The 22954-nt window shown below is 36.3% G+C and overlaps 1 protein-coding gene across 1 annotated transcript in view; it reads left to right on the top strand.

The window, feature by feature from the left end:
* The first annotated feature begins 7351 nt into the window (after window positions 1–7351).
* The window catches only part of TM9SF3 (transmembrane 9 superfamily member 3), a 38529-nt gene continuing 22926 nt past the window's right edge, over window positions 7352–22954 (top strand). The window contains exons 1-4 of the mRNA XM_009707590.1: window positions 7352–7541; window positions 15209–15331; window positions 19733–19893; window positions 22700–22777. Of these exons, the coding sequence (XP_009705892.1) occupies window positions 7376–7541; window positions 15209–15331; window positions 19733–19893; window positions 22700–22777 (528 nt within the window). The 5' untranslated portion in view covers window positions 7352–7375. The remainder of the gene's footprint in view (window positions 7542–15208; window positions 15332–19732; window positions 19894–22699; window positions 22778–22954) is intronic.

The raw sequence follows: 22954 nt of genomic DNA, 5'->3' as shown, positions 1-22954 counted from the left end.
TTAAGGTGGTGTTAGAAGTACTGACTTAAGTGTTTAATGCCTCATGTTAGCAGATAAATTTTTTAATTATTTTACTGCTGCTATAATATATAATAACATATATTTATAGAATAATACACACATGTGCTATAATATGTATTTTTGTGTTAATATAAATTGGCTGTTAATGTTTTATATGCATCCTTTATTTTATAATATTTGCTTATGCAGTCCTACAGTTATAAAAGATAATTGTGAGAGGTAAACTGCATGAAGCTCTGGGACTATAAGTACTTATGTTTCTGGAGATATTAGGTATGGATAGCTTCATTGGATCAACAGCTAGATCCTGTATCTTAAATTTGAATTAGTCTTTTAAAACAAAATCTGCATTTCTTTAGGGAAAAAATAGTATAAATATAATTATAAGATAAAGACTTGAGTATTTAGAATCAATAGTAAGTGAAGAGAAATTGGGATTTGAACAGAATTTAAAATCTCTGTTATCAAAAGACAGTGCAGCAGCATAACTTCAGACCACAACAGAACAATTTATCAGAAACTAACTGAAAATTTGTCTGCTGATTCTTTAACTTATTTTCTTGCTTCAGAGTGTGTCATGTACCGGCTTTTTGCCTGTATTCTGATAATTGCACCATTCTTTGATAGTTGGGCTTTTACTTGTGGAAGTGATAGTACAGGTGAGATATTGGTGGCCTTATCACAATATATGCTGATCCTGCAGAAGCAGGGTTGGTGTGCTTCTGCCTGGCCTTTGCTTTCACATCTTTTGTTGCTAGACTTCTTGGAGTTGATGGTGTAGTAGGCAAACCATGAAAATACTCTGAAATATCCTGTTTTTTTTGTTGTGGGGAAATGGTCTATGGAGTAGGTAACATTTTAATTTTAATGTTGCTTCTGTTTAGTTATCAGTGCTCCCTGAACATGGAAATACATGACAAACATCAAAAAATAAACAAAACCCGGTCTATGCTGCACAGCAAAATCCAAATTTATAATGACTGAGAAAAGCTTTTTTGTTTGACTGTTAGCCTGATGTTAAAGTATGTTAAAGCCCTGAGCCTGTAAAGCTTGTTTAAAATTCGTACATAAGATCATGAAATTTGTATAGTATCTGTAAATTATCAGTTAGAGAAACACTGCAGAAAACATTTCAGTGCATGTAAAATACCTCTTTGCATACAAAGTTGTGTGCAGACAAGCAGCCTGATTCCTTTTCGAAGTTCTTATGGTTCCATTTTGAAGAAATGAAATAAATGTCACAGAAGCAGGACGTGGTGTGCCTGAGCAGCCTTGTGCATCCAGGAAGTGTAAAAGGACTGCCTGTGCAATAGTTCAGGCTGTGCTGCTGGTACAGTTCTAGCCATGCTTTGATGAGGCCGACAATTCAGAGAGAAATGAAGACACATTACTAGAAATAACCTGCTTTATCCGAAGGAGAGCATGAGACTGAAATCTACAATTTAATAGACTGTGGATGTGAGCTGCAAACATTGAGTATTATCACAGTGCTTGATAGTTAGAATATCGGTAAGATAGTGGGGACTAGAAGCCTGGGATATTACTCAGCAGTTGTCTTACTTGCTGCCTCTCTTATTTCCTATCCTGCTTCTGCAGCTTTACTCTGCCAGTAACAGATAATGTTGGTCCTTTTTCCCTTGAAAGACGTGCGGGTGTTCAAGGAACTGCATTGTGGAAAGCCACACTCAAGACTTCAGCTTCAGAAAAGGAGTGAAATTGCATGCTTTCTAAAAGAAACTATCTTGATTTCAATTTATTTTGCTGAATCATCACGTAAGATTTGGTAGTTGTAATCCTCTCTGTCCGTCCATTATTTTTTGCGGAGTGTTTTCATGGTTTAAAAAAGACTATGAACAACCTGCCAGTCTCATAAACTGACTTAATGTAGCCTTAATTGTTTTGTAGAATAAATAGTTTGTTTCTAGGACTACCATGCTAATTTCTTCAGTTGTGCAAAGAGAACATTAAATTGCTTTCCACATCATGAGTGCTGCATTGGGTAACAGGAAAGAAAGATGCATGTACTATGCTGAAGATAGTCTCAGTATTGCTATGCTTGAGTAGTTTCTAAACCATACAGATGTATGGAAATTGTATTAAGCCTCAAAGGGGTGCGCACACCCAAATTTTCAGTAGTTGTATTGTCATGGAAGAAGTCCATGCTTGGCCAGGTCAAACTGCACAAGCTTCATGCCAGTTTAATATTCTACAGGGGACTAGAATGATAGTGTTGCCTTGTTGCCAGTATACGTAGGTTTAATGTGATTTTAGCTTGCACACGCACAACATCTCTGTAGCTCAGTGCTCTGAACCAGCAGTGTGACCGTACTGTGCTGCTTTAGAACAGATGTCCCCAGCTGTGATGAGGGTTGTAGCTGCTATGTGGTTGCACTTGAGGTGCAGATTAGTCCTCTACCACCTGGGTGGCAATTATGGAAAAACGTTTCTGAAGGTTTACCTCCCATTAATCAGATTGTATCAGCATATGATAGGTAACTTGTGTTGATGCTGAGACTTGTTCAGGCTGCCCTGTAGTTTTGCATAGTTGAGATAAATCATTATATACTCCATATAGTTACTGAAATTACTGAGCTGGTATTAAGCTTGGTGCAGAAAAATATGCAAAACCAAATTTGCTGTGCTTACAGAATGACTACTGTATTTTTCATAAATTACAGTAATAAAAAGTATTTAAAATTGTGTTTTGTAGTCGTCTCTCCTGTTTGGAAGTAGTGAACTCTGAAGTCTGGCACCATTACCAAGGTGATGAATTGTTGTGTCTGTGAATTTAATTACGATCTCTGGGCTGTATGCAGTATATTATCCCTTCATATGAACCAAAATCACAAGAGCTTGCTGAGATATACCAGGGTAGAGATTGCAGCATCTTATTTGTTGACCGTTTTTGCCTTGTCAGTTACTGTGTTCTTAATAGGACATTGGTGTCCACCTTCTGCCATGTGAAAAGCTGCCTTTCCACCATCTAATTCTGTGCAAACAAGTCAGGAAGGAGAATGAAGAACAAAAAGAATTTCTGAAATAGCAGTACTTCAGCACAGCAAAATAAGTCCTTCATGTTAGGAAGGTGTTTGGCACTTATTTTCATAAGGGATGAAGATAAAATTGCGTTGACGCATAAGTGTAACTCTAGCTGTTAGATTTATGTCACTTGTTATCTGGAGTCTACTCTGCAGGTCATTAATTTTACTTCAAGTTATTTTAACATTTGACATGTTATTTCATTACTACTTGCCCCTGTTGCAAGCCTCAGTAGTTTAGGTACAGCTGTAATAGGAATATGTTTGTTTCTTTTAGAAAAGTCCTATAGTAGTGATGCGTCAAGATAGTGGTTCAGGACCCTTATATGTGGAATGAGAGCAAGAAATTTTTATTTAGATCTCTTATGATGACAGCTATTCTTGGTGAATTTAACTTGTTGGATGTGTGACATGGATATTCTTGCACATTGCAGCTGACTTCCTCTTTTGTTTGTTCCGTACCTGTATTGATAGGGAGTTCTTGACACTTTTTTTGTGTTTTTTGGGGTCTGGTGGAATCTCAATGAGTCAGAGTATTTTGTTTGATGGTTATGTAGCAGAAGATAAGGAAACTATCACACTTACAGTTAGTTATGCAAGTTTTATATTGATGTCTAATAATTTTTGAAGGAGACTGTTGGACTCTACATCTTGTCTTATGCCACAGTGGTCTTGACTATGAGTTATTGCTGGCTTGCCTGCTAAGGTTAACAGAAGGCAATAGGACTTTTATTTGCTGTGTTGTGTTCATAGCTCAGAGGGTACAGTTGAACAGTTGCTCATCAGCCAATATCAGAACAGTAAAACAAGAATTCAGTGTTCTTCTGTTTTGTCATTTTGTCCAGTGTGTCCAAGGCTGATAAGTTCCTGATGAAATGAGAACAGTTTCTTAACATGTTCTTTCTGCTGAGAATGAAAGATGGTGCTGTGGAGCTGAAATTTTCTTTCTTTTCTCTATGGCTCCAAGTTCTCCACAATTTGTAGGAAATTCCACATATGGTGAAAGAAAAGAGCATGACAGTAGTTGAAAGTACTGCAAGACTGACAATGAATGTACTGACCAAAATCTGACTGGTACTGATACAGTGTACCTGAGTGCTGTGGCTCCCTTGGAACCAGGACTTTCTTTAGCAACTTATTTATGTTATCTCTCTTGTAGTGTGGCGTTTTTCCTGGAAGTTGTGTTGTATAACTGGGTTCATTTCTCTGAACCCAGAAGTCCTCCTATAGAGGTGACAGAACAGTCCTACAAGATACTCTAGTTCTTTATCTTGCCTAAATAAGAATTGTTTTCCTGAAAGTGTGTTGGCACTGTTATTTGTTGTAGATGTTTTGATATTGTGAAGGCGGTAATGGGGAAAAAAAAAACCAAAACAACTAAAAAACCCAAACCACCACAAACTTGAATTCTTTGATAGCACTGAGTTCTTGCCACGAAATTACCCTACTGCTAGGGTGAGATTATAACGATGAGATTTGTCATGACAGGGAAACGTATTTAAACGTGAAAGCTCATCTTTTTAATTGAGAGTGAGCAAAATTCAACAAATGCAGGGAGAAGAAAATCTGTTCGAGTTTCTCCTAGAGATGACCACCACTCCCAAATTCAGGCTGAGGTTGCTAAAGCTTGGTTTCTTACTACAGCCCTCTTAATTTTGGGAGGGCACTGGGAGCACCTGATAGACTGCAAATTGATGTGACCAGGGACTTGCTGATTGTGAGTGAGGTGCAGCCTGGGATGTCTGAGGTGCCGTGTTCATTTATGTAGCAGTCCTGAACAGATTTCTCTTGTGCTGTTCTGGGATGGCCGTGGGAAAGGAAGCAGTAATAAATATAGACTGAATTCTTTGCTGATGTTTGATTTGGTCCCTTTTCTCTCCAGAGCAGACTGATGGCATCTTGAGTCATTGTGGGTAAAACTTGTAGGCCCTGAAGGAGGGTTAAGCATCATGCAGCTAAGAGACAAGCAAAGACCAAATTTGTTATTGTAGATCTTGTAATTGTGATGTAGTTACATTATTAGACCAGAAAGCGTAGCAAGATTTTGGATGGTATGTTCTTAAAAAGTTGGTTTCTGTCACTTGAAGGTGATCTGGTGTAGTTCCAAAAATGCAGAGGTCCCAACTCAGTATGAAGCAGGTCAGAAACAAGAAGATAAGTGAAGTGATGGTCAATGCTTTCTTTATTCAGGTGCTGTCAAAGATGAATTCACAGACCTAAGGATATTGTTGTATTTTGTTACTGAAGGTTGAACAGAGACATAGCTCAGTTCACATGTAAGCTGTTGTATTACGAGGAGTAATGCTAAAGTAGGCTCTTGACAAGTTAAGACCATTTTGAGAAAGGGCTGAAAATATGTTCTGCAGCTGTTAGAGGAAGAAACAGAAGATGTGCTAGGCATAACAGACTAGAAAGAGATCGAGACCAACTTGTCCCTTGCTAGATTGGCAAGAGCTAGAGGCTGTATCATAGTGCAGATTCCGCTGTCCGCTTCTACTGCTGAGTGGGTTGGAACTGTGATTTTTCTTTCTTTCTTCCTTCTTTCCTAACTTTCTTTGAAGTTGGACAGCTGTGCTGCGCTGGTATAAGCTTTCTGGTTGTTGGCAGAGAGAAGGAATGTCTACTTTCTCTTGCTGTGCTGTTTACTCTTTCTTTGCTCCTTCATTGACATTCTTCACCTGTCAGAAATGTTCTGAAGTATGTGCTCTGCAATGGGGCAGGTTTGTGAAACTGCTAAGTGTTTGATCTCTGTTGCAGCTTAGAATGAAATTAGTAAGGTATTTACAAGTTTCTTGTTGGAGATCACTCACATAAGAGGCTGGAATGACCCTTGTATGTCTTTTTAAACAAAAAAGACAAGGCTTGTGATTGAGATGACATGTTAGTATAAAGGAATTAAGGATTTGAACAAACATACTTTGGGAAATAATTTAGCTTTTAGACACTTCATCTGAAGAATTTATTGCATTCTACGTGTAGCTAATTATTTCTGAGTTAACCTGTGGTTATTCAGAAAAAGTGGAGTTGAAGAACCTTTGTTCATTTGTTAAAAAAGGAGATGCAGAACTGTATTCAGTATTTCAGTTGTGTGCTATAAGGTAGTTATGGATAATTAACATTTGACTTTCTTTTCCTCTCCAATGTGTTCTATGTTTGTGTATTGGTCTTAAAATAGTACTTTATTCTTCTGTACTTTAAAAAGAATCAGGATCTATATGGTGATTGTGCTTGCAGGTGTGTACAGTTATAAGTAGGGTTTTTTTTTCTGCCTTAAAAGTTAGATCACTGTGCCTCCTAATCTGTTGAAATTATAGTAGCTGAAGAAGTTGTATGGGGTGAGAGGCTTTGTAGTAATCAGCAAACCTGATACCTCATCCAGATGCGTTCAGATATAGTACAAGTAATGATCTCAAATCACTTAATTCTCCTGAATTCATGCAGTATTTGAATGGCTTTAAGGAGTTTGTGTTGTTGAAAAGTTATGAGGGCTTGAAAAAAATTACTGACTCCTAGCCAAGGAGTAAGTTTTCCTGGCTAACACTAGCTGTGGAAAGTGAAGGGTGGGTGTTCCCAGAAAGAATTTCATGGCAGCCACCAAACTCCTTGATATTCTGTTTTTTTACTGTGAGACTGTTGGAAATGCATCAAAATACAGTCCTTCTGTCTGACTTTTTTGTTTCTTGGCTACTGTAGGTATGCAACAGTTTAATTTTAGTGCTTCCTGTGAAGCGTTGTGCTCTTCTGGGAGTTCTGAATGTAATTTATAACATTAAAAAAACGAAAAGGAGTTGCATTTTAGGAAAATACAGTATACCTATCAACATGGGTAGATTGCCTAATTTATTTGTGAAGATCTTGTTTAACAAGATGCTAATATGATATATCCTTTCTCTCAGTGGAGATAGTAGAGTTTTGCTTTTAACTGATGCGTGTTTCCACAAAGTTTGTAAAAACTGATTTATTTTTGAGACTTCTGCTTTTCTCCACTTCTGCTCTCTGCATCTTCATCTTCTCTATTAAATTTGTATTAAGCCCCCTATTCTGATACTTCAGCGATAGACTCTAAAAACTGTATGATCAACTAAGCTTTTTTGTAGGAAAGCAGGCTGAAAATCTTGTCCTAGAATCCCTGCCACCCAAAAGACAAAAATATTTGACTGTCTTTAAATGTGACTGTTGCCTGTGATTGAACAATCCTGCCTTGCTAGTTAATATGAATGAGAGACTTTCTAGAATATTTTTATTCTCCTGGGCTTCTCAACTAACTCAATAACTTTATCTTTCAGTACCAAGATAAAGAGGAAGTTGTTTTATGGATGAATACAGTAGGACCCTACCACAATCGCCAAGAAACATACAAATACTTCTCTCTTCCCTTCTGTGTGGGATCAAAAAAAAGCATCAGCCATTACCATGAAACCCTAGGAGAAGCACTTCAAGGAGTTGAATTGGAATTTAGTGGTCTTGACATCAAATTTAAAGGTAAGCAATTGTAAGCGCATTTAGTGACTTAAAAAAAACCATGAACTCCTAAAACTTGATTTTTGATCTAGGAGAACTGAAAGTTTGCTGCTGCTAGCAACTGAGTGTATTTCGTATTGTTGCTTGAAATGCCCTGTGGGGTTGTCTACTACTGTTGACTTTTCAGTTTACTGTAAAGTTTTCGTCTATCTGCCTTTTAAGTAAGATGCTTGCAGCAGATACATGCTTCTGAAGTAACTGATTACGTTTTATAAAGTAAAACAAAGCTTTCTGCCTATGAATGATTAAAAGTATATTTACTGGAATTAATACTCTGGAATTATCAGTTCTGAAGATGTAATTTTTTCCTATGATGCTGAATACTTGACAACTCTCTGCAGTTGGAAAGGAGTAGCAAGGGTTCAACATCTCAAAGTTCTATCGTGACACAAAATTAATTATTGTATCTTTCTGGTTACTGTCTAGTTTAAAATACCTGTAACAAATACCTTTGTATTATTGGCTCTAACTCATCATATGCCAGTCAGGATGGAGCTGGTCCATTTTTTGCCTGTTGTTTCCTGCCCTCTCCCTCTTTCCATACTGTTCCAGAGATGACATTTAACTACTTTTGCAAATACATTTCTTGGTGTTCAGGACCGAGTCTTCTATTGCGTAATTTCTCTGTGTGTGTTCTTTGGTACCCAGAGTCCTTTCAGATATCTGTGACTGGTAGTTGCAGAGCTTCAAATAGTAACGGATTCTTTTTGTCTGTATTGAATTTTAACATTTATATATTAAATCCAGTTTGAGTTTCTGTGTATATGTATCTTTTTTTCCCTAGAGGGCTATACTTCATTGCATCAGCAGTGTTTAACTGCGTGGAGAACTTAAGCGTAGTATCTCTTGTCTGAGCATTTGCAATCAGATGGGACTTAGTTTCTGTAAGTTACAAAAGTTTTATCCAAAACTGGACATCTGCAAAATAAGAAACTTGGTGATGTTTTTGTTATATGTAGGGTAAGTGGAATATAAGGTTAAAAGTTTGTTAAAACCATAAATTTTTCATAAATTTTGAAGTTGCATAGGGGATTAAAGGAATTTAGAGTTGAATCTTTCCTTTTAAGAAAGGAACTGTACCTGCACAAACACTGGCAGACAGTCCTATTGCTGGTTTGCAAGGCTTGTAGTCTGCTAAAAATTTTACTCAATATGGGAGAAATAGTTTTCCTGTCAAACCTCACAGAATACGCTTAGAAACGCTGAACGGAAAGAACAGAGAAGGCAACTGGCAGCAATTCAACATGGCTGTGAAGATTAAGTAAAACTTCTGTTGTCAGAATATGATACATAATTACTTTTACAGCCAGTTCCGTGTAATTTTTACTTTCTTTAATTACCCCATTTTTACAAGGAGATTGTGTTATTCTAGTGGCAAGTGTACTCTCTAGATGCGGCACCAAATTGAAAAGACTGGAAGATTTGCAAGTTAATGTTTACTGTTATGAAGTATCCCCAGATTTATTTTCTGAAGATTATCTGTAGTTAATTTATTCCCCTATCATATAAAATTTTTACTAGATCAAGTTTTTAATTTTGTGGCTGCAAGTACTGAGCAGATTGTACTGTTCTGTCGCTCACTTTTCAGCACTTCCATCCTGGACCTGCCCTTTTCCTTGTTGACCTAGAGGTAGTAATTTAGTAATCTGTTTTTATAGTGGAAATGTTGAGGTGATACAAAGGGAAGGAAATGGACTGGCTCAACATCAGGAACTGACTGAAATGCTTGAAAAGTTTTCTTCTTTAGGAGTCTAGAAAAGGTAGAGCCTCTGTTGTACCAGAAGTACATTCAGTAGTCAGACTGGTTTAGATTTGTAAGCATGCTCCTGTTCTTTTTCCTGAAACAATGGATGAGAAAGATGAAACTTTCAGTTTATCTTTTATCTCCTCTTTAAACGACCGTATAGTCTGTAGTCAGATTAGTTTAGCTTTCCAGAGTGTTTTCTGCCATTTTCTGCCAGAAGCAGAGCATTGGTCAAATCTACTCTTCTGGAGCTCCTCAATATGTATAAATTGATACCATTACTGTTTGGTTAAGAGAATTCTTTTGGAATTTAGAACTACAGGGAGCCAAAATCATCCCAGACTAACACGAATTCAGAATGGTGGAAAAATGCTGTGGGTTTTGTACCTTGTGATTGTTTTGATTTTGATTATGTCCCTACCATAGTAGTTTATCTGTTGTCTTCCGTAGTTCTTTACAACAGGTAAATCTGTTTCCTTAAGTCTTATTTTGCTTTCAGGTTAGGACTTTCAGATTCTGATTCACAACTGCTTATGCTGATGTTTTGACACAGAAAGCTTTAGATTTTCTCTATCATAACTATTATTTATTGTGAAAAATTGAGCACAGTTTCTTCAGAGTTTAAGCTCTGGTCTTCCACTCATACTAGTTTTTTCAGGTGCCTTTTTGCACCTCTCATTGCTTTACCAGTGCATACCAGGTATGTAGTTGCTATATCGGGGTGTATTCTTCCAGACAGATGGGGCATGATGATGTTCAAAACAGGCCTTGAATAGGTATGGAAGAGTAGAAATTTCAAAAAGAATCAGGTGTTTATGGCTTGTAAGTATACGTGATTGATGTGCTGGTACATTTCCCAGCAGGTGGGGAATTCCTCTTCATTCGTGTCCTTTGTTGGTTTTTAAAACTTTAACACATTGATGCTCTGTTTAGATTGATAATCTTTATTGGAGCTGCAGTGAATTTAACTCCTAACCAAAGTGGCTGCAGGTCAGATGTTTTCTATAAAGCAGATGGTACATGGTAGCTGGTTGATGACTAAGTATATGTACATGATCTGGGAAGCTGTCCATGTATACTTCTAGTTTTTTCCCTTACAATCTGTGTCCTCTGGATAAAAGTTGAAGACAATAATGTCTTTGCTGTTAGCTGGCATCCAGCAGCTTCTATATCAGGAGGTGCTTTATTATTTCTGGGAGTGGATCAGTGAAGTGATAGGAGTCAACTCTATTTTACTATCTTTACTCTGCTGTTAAAAGTATTAAAATACCCTTTTTTCCAAATTTCAGAGTAACAAGTATAAATTAATTGTAGCAATAGTTTTTAGTACTTATTTAATATCAAACTATGTTAAATTTGTTGAAATCCAAATCCCCTTGATATAAAGGTTTTTAAAGTAAAAAAAACAGAGCAAAGGATTGCTATCCAAGATTCATTTTTTACAAGCTTAAAAGCTGTCATGAAACCAGTGCAATTTGTAGCCAATGCGTGTAGGAAAATTTAAATTTCATAGACTAGCCCTTAAAATTTAGTGTTTGTATAAAGAATTCTTTTCCAATTTGGTTGTTGAATTGTGATGGTAGTTCAGTTTTTTGGTGACTCTTTAGTGGTAGATCTTGTTCTTGGCTGAATTACTTTATTTTAAAATAATTGTAACTGGATTATATCAGTGAAATTGAAACTATTTTTGTAACGGATAATTTTTATCTTGTGATTGATCCATGCTCCCACCTTTGCACCAGTGATCCAGACGCTGCTGCAATTAAATTGAAACAGAGTAGTTGGGTGATTTGTGGTTGTTGGCTTTTTGGTTTGGGGGGGTTTGTTGTTGTTGTGTGGGTTTTTTTGTTTGTTTGTCTTTGGTTTTTTCCTTAACAAATAGAAGCTTATGTTTTGACGCCAAAAGATTAATATGTTCTTAAGAAAAAGATAAGGCTTCAAGGAGTGTTGAGTGTCTAACATCTACAGTTGAATTAATGAAGAACTGATCAAGTACCTTTCAGTAGTCATTTAGATGCTTGAATATGCATTTAAATACCTAACCATAGGGACCTACTTTTCAAAATGTTGGCATGACCATCTGAAAGACACGTGCAGATCTTCTTCATGAATATGTGAATCAGATCTAAGTTCCACGTTAACAGGTAATCATGGTTTTCCTCATGTGTGTTTGGGATTACCGCAAGACTAACCATTACAGGTATTTTTCCTCTTTAAGTGAGTGTCCTAAGAGTTTACAAAATTAAATTAGGTTTGGATTTTATACTTTTTATATCCTCTGGAGTGAGTAAATGGAAATTAGAATTGTTCTAATAAATTAGCTTCTGCAATAAAAAAACATACTTTGACTGGAGAGCAGTGGTAGGTAAGTGTGAAACTGCATGTTTTTCATCATACTTGAAGAATTATTTAGGCTACAGCTGTCAGTAAGTGAAGTACTGTAGGCTGCGTAAGTAAAACTGCCAGTTGAATCAGTGGACCTTGCCTGTATTTTTGAAATAGAATCAGAAAATTATGGCTCTGCAGAAATGTATTCTTCTGAGAATGAAGGTTTGCACTTGAATGCTCATAGTGGTGACTGGTGGGGCAAATCTACAGTGTTTTTTTAAGAATCCATGAAATAGCGTTTCTTTTTGTATTTAAAAATATGTCATATAAAAGGATACTTGCAACCATACAGGATAGCTGGATTTCCCTTCTGTTACGAATATGAACAATGTTCTCATATCACAGGTCTCAAATCAGTATAAGTATCTTTGTGAAGAAAGTAATGAATTATTAACATACACTTATATTGTCGTAAAACTTTTAAGTTTTCAGTTGACTTAATTCTCTTGTCAAGCTAAATCTAGAGTAATAATGCTTTTTATGTAATATGTCAAGTTCTTTATTCAAGCATTTGAATTGACATCTTCTATGATGCACCTGAGACCTAGTGAATTATTAAATGTATTGAACGTTGGGATCATGGCAACTTTGATTAGAAAATTAATTTTTGACATTACCATACAATACCAATTAGAGAAGATTAATTTAAACGGGAAAAAGATTTTTTTTAATATACTTGAATTTTGTGCTTATTTAGAAATGTTTATTAAATGACCATACTTCTAAGTGAGAACTCCTTGCCCAAGACTTCCTTCTGCAACACCTCTAGAAAATAGTGCTGCATTTTTGTGTATGTGCACTGGAGTAACTTGTAACGTAGTTGATCCACAGTTGAGTGTAGTATCTCTGTGATGTCTTTTGGTATTCTGAATACTGGGAGTAAAATCCATAAAAGTGGATGAAGACAGTTTTTTGGTGGCATGCTGCTATCTCCAGCCTAGTTGGTTGCCTGTGTAGTCACTTCACTTCAAATGATATTTGAAAGGTTTGTTTTTTTTTTTTACAGCTGCAAAAGCCACTGTTTACACCGAGAGTATTAGATGCAGAATGGCTCATTTCAGTTAGCAAAAAAAAAAAAATAAAAAAAAAAGGTGGCAAGTTCCAGGGGTCTGAAAGCCCATGGAGTAACCTGGTATTAGATTACAATCTAATACCAAATTTGTCTTGGTTAAGAGCTACAAACAAAGTCTTCTGTATTCAGGCTATAAAATGGGAAAGGTCTATAAAAAGAGCACTTACAGTTCATGTGATTTTTATTTCACTGGTAGTACTTGTTCCTGTCCCTGTGTTGTCCTTCAGTTGCACTGATACTGCTGTGTGGGGGGTGAACCAGTCAGGAGAGAGCCACTTAAAACGAGCCTAGCTCCCATAGCACTTCCCCAGATCAAACTCCCATGCTCCAGCACTAGGAAATGCTTCATTTAACAGCCTCTACCAGTTTCTCTTTTACCCCTATTTTAAATCGCAATATATTTTCATTTGACCTCTGTGTGTTGAACAATCTTTTGTGAGTTAAATTATTTAACATTAGAAAGATGCTGTCCTTTATTTGACTGTCGTATGAAACTGCTAGAGAGTGACAATAAAGTGCCAAGTATTTTGGAAAGAATTAATCTCTACTTAGCAACAAATGCAGAAGATAGGGATTCTGATTTTTTTTCCTCTTAATTAATGTCAAGATGACTCAAAAAATCTGTTAAAATGAGGAAGTGCCAAGCAGAGGCATTTTGGGGCGAATATAGTTCAAAAAGTATAGGATCCAGCTCAGTAGAGGCATAAATGCAAACTGAGGCCTGGATTTCTGTTTCAACTGTAGTGCCAATTTTAATGGCTACCCTCTCCTGAATGTTCCAGTTGGGCCCTGAAAATATAATCCATGATCTAAAAGTCTTCTTGAGACACTTGTTGACTTGAATGGTTTTGCTCATTTTTTCCCCAGCAGCAGTATTATTGCCTAATAAGTCAGTCTGAATTTTTTTTATTTCCCCTCCCGGTGAAAAAATGAAGCTTAGAGTGCATTCATTAGGTCTTGGAAGAAACAAAAATAGAATATATTGAGATTTTCATAAGAAATAGTAGAAAGAGATGCATCCATTCCAGAACAGCCAGGGGCACTATTTTCTCCAGGGCTATAGGAATCACTGTAACTACGCGGGACTGCTGTTGGCTAGTTTCTTAACTGTCTTGCTTCACCAGGCTTTGCTTCAGTTTTGCTTGACCGGATGTAGTGTGCCTATTTTCATTTTGACAAATTGTTGTTACCAGAGAAATAATGTGTTGTGTTGGAAATATTCTACTTGCTGGTGCTTTTTCTGTGCAGGTGATTAATTTATTATTTTTTTTAAGGTTTATATTGCAGTTGATATATAGGAGAAAGTAAGCTGAATTTTGATACAGGTTAGAGCTGTACTTGGGGCACAAATTAATTTTTTTCTACTAGAAATCGGTCCTCGATTCCAGTGATGACAAAAAAAGGAGAGGAGGAGCTGGAATTACTTCGTTTCACTTTGTTTCACTTTGCAGAGTGAGAACATTTACTAAGAAGTGGAGGGGGGTGTGTGTTTGTCTCTAAATCTGTTGCTGCCTGAATTCTTGTAAATATGAGCCTTTTGTCTTTTTTCACTTGGAAACACTAGGGAAGGAGATTGGGATATGAAAGAATAGCAGCTAACTGCATTACTTACAAATTGTAGATGGAGAAAAATAGCTTTCTGACTCAAAGAGGTGGATTTCTTTTGTTTCCAAATGCAGCCTCTTGTGCGTTCTTTGCATTATTCGTATTTTTGCCTTCTGTCCTTTTTTTCTACCTTTACCTTGATTGCTTTGTTTCTTCCTTTATGGTAGTTTCTTGAAAATTGCTGAGAACTTTAAAAAGTTTTAGTTTTTATGAACAGTATTCCTAGTTAGTGAGCCTGATTATACTAAATAATCAGTGAGCCTGATTATACTAAAATGGAGAGATAATACTGTACACAGTTCTAGGCATTTGTTACTAATTACGTATCTTTTGTTAAAGTAAAAGAAGCCTTATGGTCTGTCCAGGTAAAGCTGCCATCAGGTAATGGATCTTAATTTAGTGTGGGTGAAGTAGCAAAAGGATACTTTGAAACCTTTCATTAATCATCATTAATAATTTTTTTATTTGCATCATTAATAAATCATTAACTGTGCTTTAATTTTTTGCAGACAGTGTAATGCAGACTACTTTACTGTGAAATTGACTTAATTTAGTGTGGGTGAAGTAGCAAAAGGATACTTTGAAACATTTCCTTATCCACTCAGTGGGAGACTTCTGTACCTGGAAGGGCAGAATTACAAAACCAATCATGTAATTGCTTTAATGGTTCCTTTTTAAATGTCCTTTTTTGTTACCTACTCGAGAATAGCCAAGAGGGGTTAAAGACTCCAGCGATGTCCATTCCTCTGTTTGCTTGGCTTGCCTTCACTTTGAGCCAGATCATTAATAAATCATTAACTGTGCTTTCACTTTTTGCAGACGATGTAATGCAGACTACTTACTGTGAAATTGACTTGGACAAAGGAAGAAGAGATGCGTTTGTGTATGCTATCAAAAATCACTATTGGTACCAGATGTACATTGATGACTTGCCAATATGGGGTGAGTGTTACTATGCATAAACAACTTGATTACAGCTACAGGAGTCCTGTGCCTAGTGGGTTTCATGGAGTCAGTTAATGACTAAGCTTTGTTACAAGAATCTCACAAGTATGTAGAACTTACGTAACCAAATAATACAAGTAAGTTGAAAGATTATTGCAAGGAACAGTCGGATGGCTTGTACTAGTGAATTACAAAAACAGTGAAAAACTGTTTTGTTCCTCAAGCACGGATTTAATAATACCAAGTTCTTAGGTTAAATTCTTTTAAATGATCAAGTGCGTGCTAATTAGATAAGTCACTTATAACATGAATAACAACTTTTGTGAAAACTCTTTCAATGTTTAAACTTTATTTTCTAGTTCTTGTGTTTATTACTAATGGAAGAGTTGTTTGATTTTCTTTTATGGGAATTTAGTGACTTTTAAAAGTTTTACATGTGCAGTCTGTGGTTATATGAAGGAGTTTTATTTTACGTGTTCTTACACAGTTCTTAAAATTGCTCTTGCTGAGTATTATTCGTCTGGGCTTAGAAGTGCTTGTGTCTTGAATAAAAATTTATGTGGCCTTATTGCCATTGTCTCCTAAGCTCTCTGGTTTTTGTTACTCCTTTGTAACCTGTGATTACATACCTAGTAAAGAGTGCTCTGCAGATTACACTTTGCACTGATAGCTATCAACCAAACCCCCCAAGCCCTAATTTCCCTGTTGTGTATATAAACTGAAGGGAAGTGAAAAGCACCACAAAATGCTTTATTAAGGTAAGGTCTTTGTTGCCTGTGTTCCATGAAAGAGGTAAAACCACCCAAAATAAACAAAATCCCACAACATCTACAAAAATGCAGTTCAAACCACATGACAAAAGTCCTTTGATAGGTAGTATGCTGAATAATGCTACCCATCATTTATTTATTCTGACAGATGGTGATTTTTTTTTTTTTTTTTAAGCTCACTGTTATAATTCTAATTGATTTTAGAAAGTAGCTATCTGGTGAACATGAGCTGCAGCCAGAAATGCTAGTGCTTTCTTTATTTATTTGTTATTTGTCTGTTAGGCAGGATGGTTCTTGCTTCCTTTTAAATGTATTAGTTTTTAACAGATAACATTATAATGCCTGACAGGAGAAGTACTCATGTATTTCAGCTGATTTGCTGAGTGTGTGTAACAGCTCGGTGGCAGGGCTTGGACTAGACCCTAATTAATCTGTGTGGCCTTTACTACTTGTGCAATTGCTAGCAGGCTTTTTAAAAGCATGCATGAGCGACGGTTGTTGCTACAATATTTTTCATGATTTTGGCCTTTGAGCAAAAGATCAATGAATGATTTTCCTAGACTAGTGGCAGCTACATAGACTTTAGACTGCCCAAGGATGATGGATGCTAAGCTAACTTCTTTAGAATGCTGTGTGGCTAGCGAATCTTGGAGACTTTCTTTTTTAGGACTGATTTTTCTGATCTTATTTGAGAACATTTTTTCTCATCTCAAATACCGAAGAACAAATATACTTAGTGAATGTTATAAACACTACATTTCATGCTCTCATCTGAAAAATCTGTGTTACTGTGATTCCATTGTTTTTAGTGTTCTTCAGTAGTATTCTTTGCACAAGAAGTCATTCCTAATGCTACAGCTAACAAACATGTAGAATCTAGGTATCATCTTTGTATGATATTAAGAAGCTGGGTTTGATAGTTATTTGGAACCAGAACCTCAAATTGTGATACTTAATAGATGACTGCAGCATTGTAAGTACTGGTAATATTATGCAAGGATATAATCTGACATCAGGTGTGAAAGCAAGCTGTGCTGATGAGTTTGGTCTATGTCTCCTGAGGGCTAGGTAAAACTTGGAGGACTGCAGATTGGTCAGTCAATATTAGTCTGGTTTTTATTCCAAAAAATTAATCAGTGCTTGATGGGGGCTGAGAAAGGAGTGAATGCAGCTGAACAGATCAGAAGTGTTTATCTGCAAGTCAGAACAAATCTTTCTGACCCTTATGTTCCAAGTACAGTTAGAAAACTGTGAATATAGCTTATCTGCATTCTGGTTTTGCTGGGCCTCTGTTCAACAATAGGAATATGTCAGGCTCTGAGTGTTGCATAAACCTTAAAACTGTGAAACTTGCTGCTCACTGAACAGTTTTTACTATAAATATTTCTGTTATGAATATGGCATGAGTGATACTGTACACATGGCTTCTTCAGCTTGTTGGTGTCTTTGACTGTTGTATAGACTTGCCTAGTACTTGCCATGTAATGTGGTAGAGATACTAATGAAAACTAATATCTTTTGCTTGATTGGCTGTCATCGCATAGCTGTTAATTTTAGTAACTGTAATGAAAAATACTAGGACTGCTTAAAATACATGGGAGTAAGGACTTTTATGATGGCATCTCTGAATACTGAGAAGTTTTTTTTGTTTTATTAAGATAGTGTGCAGACCTGGTTACCCTCAGCTTGCAGTACAAATATCTTGTGCTGAAATGACTTTTTTGTTACTATGTGAAGCCTGTCATGTTGATGCATTTCATTTGGATTACCTTTCCTGAGAACCCTACTAGCCAGCATGTGTTGTATGTACTGTATCACCCAATCCACTATTTGTTTCATTGTTGATTTGTGTCTTGTATCTAGATTAACCCAAAATTTTGTTCCTTAAATGTAAATGGCTAGAGTCCTTTTTTTTTTTGCTACCGAAAGTAAGTAAGTATTCTCTGAAGAGTTTAAAAGAAAAGGATTCAGATAGTGTTAATATTTGCTGAGAATTCTAGGCAACTTCTGTTTAATTCTGTTCTTAAAGAAGACCACTCCTCTGGCCTCATCCAGATGGATTTGTGGCACCCCTCCTGTCTCCTGGCAAGCTTTAATTAAGTCCATGTTTTATGTTCTTTATGGTTTTCCGCCTTCAAAGTCATATGCACAACCATTAATATTTGAAATTCTCCTTTAAGAAGTCCTCAAAATATCCAGTAAAGAGTACTCTTATTTTCAGTAAAGACTAGGCATAAAATAACTTTTCTTAACTACTGATAACTAAAGGTAATGACTTCAAAGTGCTGTTTGAGGACTTTGGAAGGTTTACACTTTATTTTCTGACCTGAAAAAGGCAACGAGATCTTTTTAAGTGCATTCAGAGAAAATTATTCCATTTTCTATTTTTTCCTGAATTGCTGTCACACAGTGGAGTGGCTAGGCTTGATCATTTCAGGAGATCTCCCTAAGTATATGGAGCACTGTGTTAGTTTACTCCTTCAGGTAGTGATTGATCAGAATGTCCTTTAAGTGGTTTAGAGGTCTATATTGTCATGGTTTTGGATACTACCATAGGAACAGATGGTATGCCAGGTGCTAGGCTGTATGACATAGGCACAAACTGGCATGTGTTTCATGTGAATGGCGTATACAAGGCAATCCTGACAGATGAGCATGACTAAAAAACATGACAGAGAAATACCACCTTGAAAATTAAAAAGCACAGGTAATACACAAGTACCATTCCTTCATATACTTGGTGATTCGTGATAATCTGTTCCATATCCTTCACCTACTTGTTCTCCCATTCCCCCCACACCTTTATATATCTTGAGTATTGTGGCTTTCCATCTTGTGTGTGGTCTTTGGTATGATGGTCTTGACATTAAAGATGCGGCTTGTAGCCTGTGAACTTGGTGACTGCTAGACTTGACTTTTTTTTTCCCAGCATAGTACATTCTCTGGAATTTTTCTGTAGTAGATAAGACATTTTGCGACAATTTATTGAAAAGTAAGAATTTAGTCATGGCTAATACTGAGTTCAGAAGAGTTCTGATGCTCCAGGAGCATCTGAGCAGATTTCTGTGTTGGACGTAATAAACATCTTCAAGTAAATAATAAATTTCTGAATTTTTCAGAGAAAGTAACAGAGAAAGTAGTCAAAAACTATAATTCTTGGCAAGCATTGGAAGCTTGTGTGCAAATGAGAGCAAAAAGTATGTGTTGGGGAGTCAACTAGTGAGGAATACAGAATGAAAGTAGAATTTTTAAGGGGAGGGAAAATGAGAGAAGAGATACGTCGGAGAGGGGAAAATACAGAGATCTTTGCTAAGTTTTGTTCATGGAAATTAAATCTGTATTCAGCTAGCTGTTCATCTGGTAAGTATTCCAAATAAAACTAGAGGATCTGTTGTTGTGTCTTCTGTTTCTTCTGCAGTGTTTGTAGCTGCATGGTTTTTTCTTTTAATGCCATTACAAAATACTTTGCACATACCTGTGGATTGAAGGTGTAATCCAGGTATTAGAGTTGAAAAGAAGAGCTGTCTGTCTTGAAAAGAAGAAATCTGCCGTGTTCTTTTTACTGTAGTTATGTTGCTTTTTTAACTGGCATACCTGTAATAGATGCTTACACTTGTTTCCTATGCAGGTATTGTTGGAGAAGCAGATGAAAATGGAGACGATTATTACCTTTGGACTTACAAAAAACTTGAAATTGGTTACAATGGCAATAGAATTGTAGATGTCAATCTGACCAGTGAAGGAAAGGTGAAATTGGTACCAAACACAAAAATCCAAATGTCATATTCAGTAAGTAATTTGGTGATGCATCTGTAATAAGAAATTCTACATGGTGAAATAGCTCAAAAATAGGTACTTGTATACCTACAACTATGTATTGATATGTCAGGCTATAATAGAGTAAGATGTGTCTTCACTCCTTCAAATACCTTTTTTCATTACTGAAAAACCTTGATAGATTTATTAAGAATAAATATAAAATTATATTTGAAACACTTCAAACAAACTGAAGCTTCTGTAATCTGTAGAAGAGTGTTTTGGTGGGAAAGGAAGATGTCCCAAAAGGTATGGAGACTAGAAGTATAGAGGACCCCCCAGTAGGTACACATTTCCTTAATGTTTGGAGCTCTGACGTTTGAAGGATAGATTTGAACTGGATTCTGAGCTAGTACCAAAACCCACTGTAAGCCTTCATACTTTGCAAGTAGTTAGTATCAAAGCTTATTATGTTTTTGCAATTCCAGTAGAAATATGTCTTATTTATATAACCTTATTAGTAAGGTTTTCTCTGAAGCCCTCTGCTATTATATTGAATTGCTGTGATATAAGGTAATGAATAAATGATGTTTGCTGATCTGAGATAATGAATTAAATTTTTCAGTTTTCCTCCTTATTTATTTGATGTTACTTAAATCTGTAATGGTTCAGTTCTCATGTTCACATTTATATACTGAAACTAGTTCTTTGCTTTTCTACAATGTGTTAGCAGTAGGTGTCAGATAAGATTTCAGAGGATATTCTTGCCACTATTACATTTGTTTTGTGCTGAATAAGTTGTACAGTTTGAAGTGCAGATAATTGTTTTTTATAAGTGCTATCTAGAATTACGCTTACACTGATCTGCCTATTTCTACTGCAAAATTGATAGTAGAAATTTTGAAATTTTCTGTTTCAAATTCCACCAGCATTATGAAGTCCATTTGCTCTGTGAATTATGAGGTGGACAGCACTATGGAGCTGCCAGTAATGAAAATAACATTAGATGTTCCCTTAAAATACTTTTTAGTGTACAAAGCTCAAGATTTACCTATCCAATTCTGTTGGCACCACTGGACAATTGATGGGCTGGCACCTGTGTGGTGTTTAATTCACAGATTGTCTCTGGTGGATTTGTTCTAAGCAGTCCTTCTTAGTGGCAGATGCTCTAATGAGAAATATATCTGCTTAGAACAATGCTGAAAGCTATTAATGTTTTGAGCTACTAATCTTGAACAAGGTTGTAATTTGAACCGAAGAACATTAATATTACACCTCAAAGTGAGTAGTACTTGAGTACTTGGGTTTTTAATCTGTCTCGGGACCGTGGTGAGTGATAGGGCTATTCAATCTACATTTATGTGCTTTTTTCTATACTGAATAAGAGAACATCTGTTGGAAAAGATAGTTCCTTGTCATGTATTTTAAAAAGATATGCACAAGGGGGCTGGATTTGTTTCAAGATCATGAAAAAATCATGATTTTTCCTAATCCTGGCATGCTTTTGAAAAAAATTTAGTGTAGATTTGTGTTTAATTTCTGAAATTGTATTTAAAAATTAAAACAATCATGCAAAAATTCTGAAAAATGCTTTGTGCTACCGTATTAGCACCATATAGTTCATTAGTACAATTCAGTCTTCCAAATCCGAAGCAGTCGTCTGTGCAACTAGTGAAGTAACTGATAGCAGTAATGTGCTGTTACCCTGTGATAGTATGGCCATAATTGCATACTTTACCAGCTGTTTTCAGAGTTATTTATTGGCAATCGAAGTGTCTAGATTGCAGAATCCTGTGGTCTTACAGATTTTAGGCTGCACCTTTTAGCTTGTAGCTTTTATAATTTTAGTGTCTGTCCTTTAGAGTCCAGCTTGATTCCTTTTATCCAGTTCCCTTGCAGCCAGCTTGTATCTCAGTTTATGCCCTTTTCTTTCCAGTTGGCATCTATTTTAAATCTGCTCTTATATGTTTTCATTTTCCTCACTTCTGCTGCACTGCATCTTTTTTTCTTGGGCACTGTACTCAGAGAATTTAGGTACAGATCATATTACTGAATACCAGTCTCGGTGCATGGCAGCAAAACGAATCTCAGCTGCTGTTGAGGGAGCAGAAGTAGAGGGTGTTGTCATCGCTCAGTGAACGCTGGTGATGTTCTCCACAAGTCTCTTTTCATACAATGCAGCACATGGAAATGTTGACAAAAGGGAGTGTGCTGTCAGCAAAAAAAATCTTTGGAAAAATTCCACTGCTTTCTAGCACGTCATTCTTGAACATATTTAAACATACTTTCTTTCTCTAACCTTTGTTCTGAAATCTTGGGCAAATTTGGGAAGATTTTTCAAAGGTATTGCCTCATCATTTTACAAGTATCTACTGTGGGGAAAAAAACATCATCTTTGAACTATTTGTTAGACAAAAATGAAAAATAGGGTCATTAGATGGATTTTGATTTTGACACCTTCAGTATGAGTATCCTTATGAGCTCCTTCTATAATCGTGAAAAGGATTTGTTGTATTTGTCAGCTAGCGGTTTGCATCTTTGGTTAGCCTTGCAGAGATGGTGAGAGCTGAGGCAGTGCAAGTCTGATTCTTCCTTGTTCTTAAACGTAAGCGTAGACAGGATTAGGTCCATGAGGCAAGGCGGCTGATGTTTGTTCTTTGTCTGACCTGTAGATATCAGTCTTTAAGCATATCAAGCCACTGTTTTTGCGAAAACCTGGCTTAATACTGAAGAAAAGTCTGAAGTGGATGATTTTTAAAATGTGGTTTGGGTTTTTGCATGTAAGTATAGCTGAACATATTATAATAAGCTTTTAAAGTGTAAATTTTTTTCTCTTTAGGTGAAATGGAAGAAATCAGATGTGAAGTTTGAAGACCGATTTGACAAGTATCTTGATCCATCTTTCTTTCAGCACAGAGTATGTATTGTTTGAAGACAGCCTTACAAAATTTCCTTTTGAAGTGGTTGCTTTAGTTCAGAAGATGTCATGGAGTTTTTGAATGACATCTTTGAATTTTTGGATGTCCCAGGTGTTCTTGGACGATGAAACAGGCAGGTCTAGGAATGTAGGTTTTAGGTGATAGTTCTGTTGTTC

This window comes from Cariama cristata, unplaced genomic scaffold (genome assembly GCF_000690535.1).
Source record: "Cariama cristata isolate BGI_N322 unplaced genomic scaffold, ASM69053v1 scaffold19909, whole genome shotgun sequence".
NCBI lineage: Eukaryota > Metazoa > Chordata > Aves > Cariamiformes > Cariamidae > Cariama > Cariama cristata.
The sequence above is the reverse complement of the archived record's forward strand: the minus strand, read 5'-3'. Positions and strand labels throughout refer to the sequence as shown.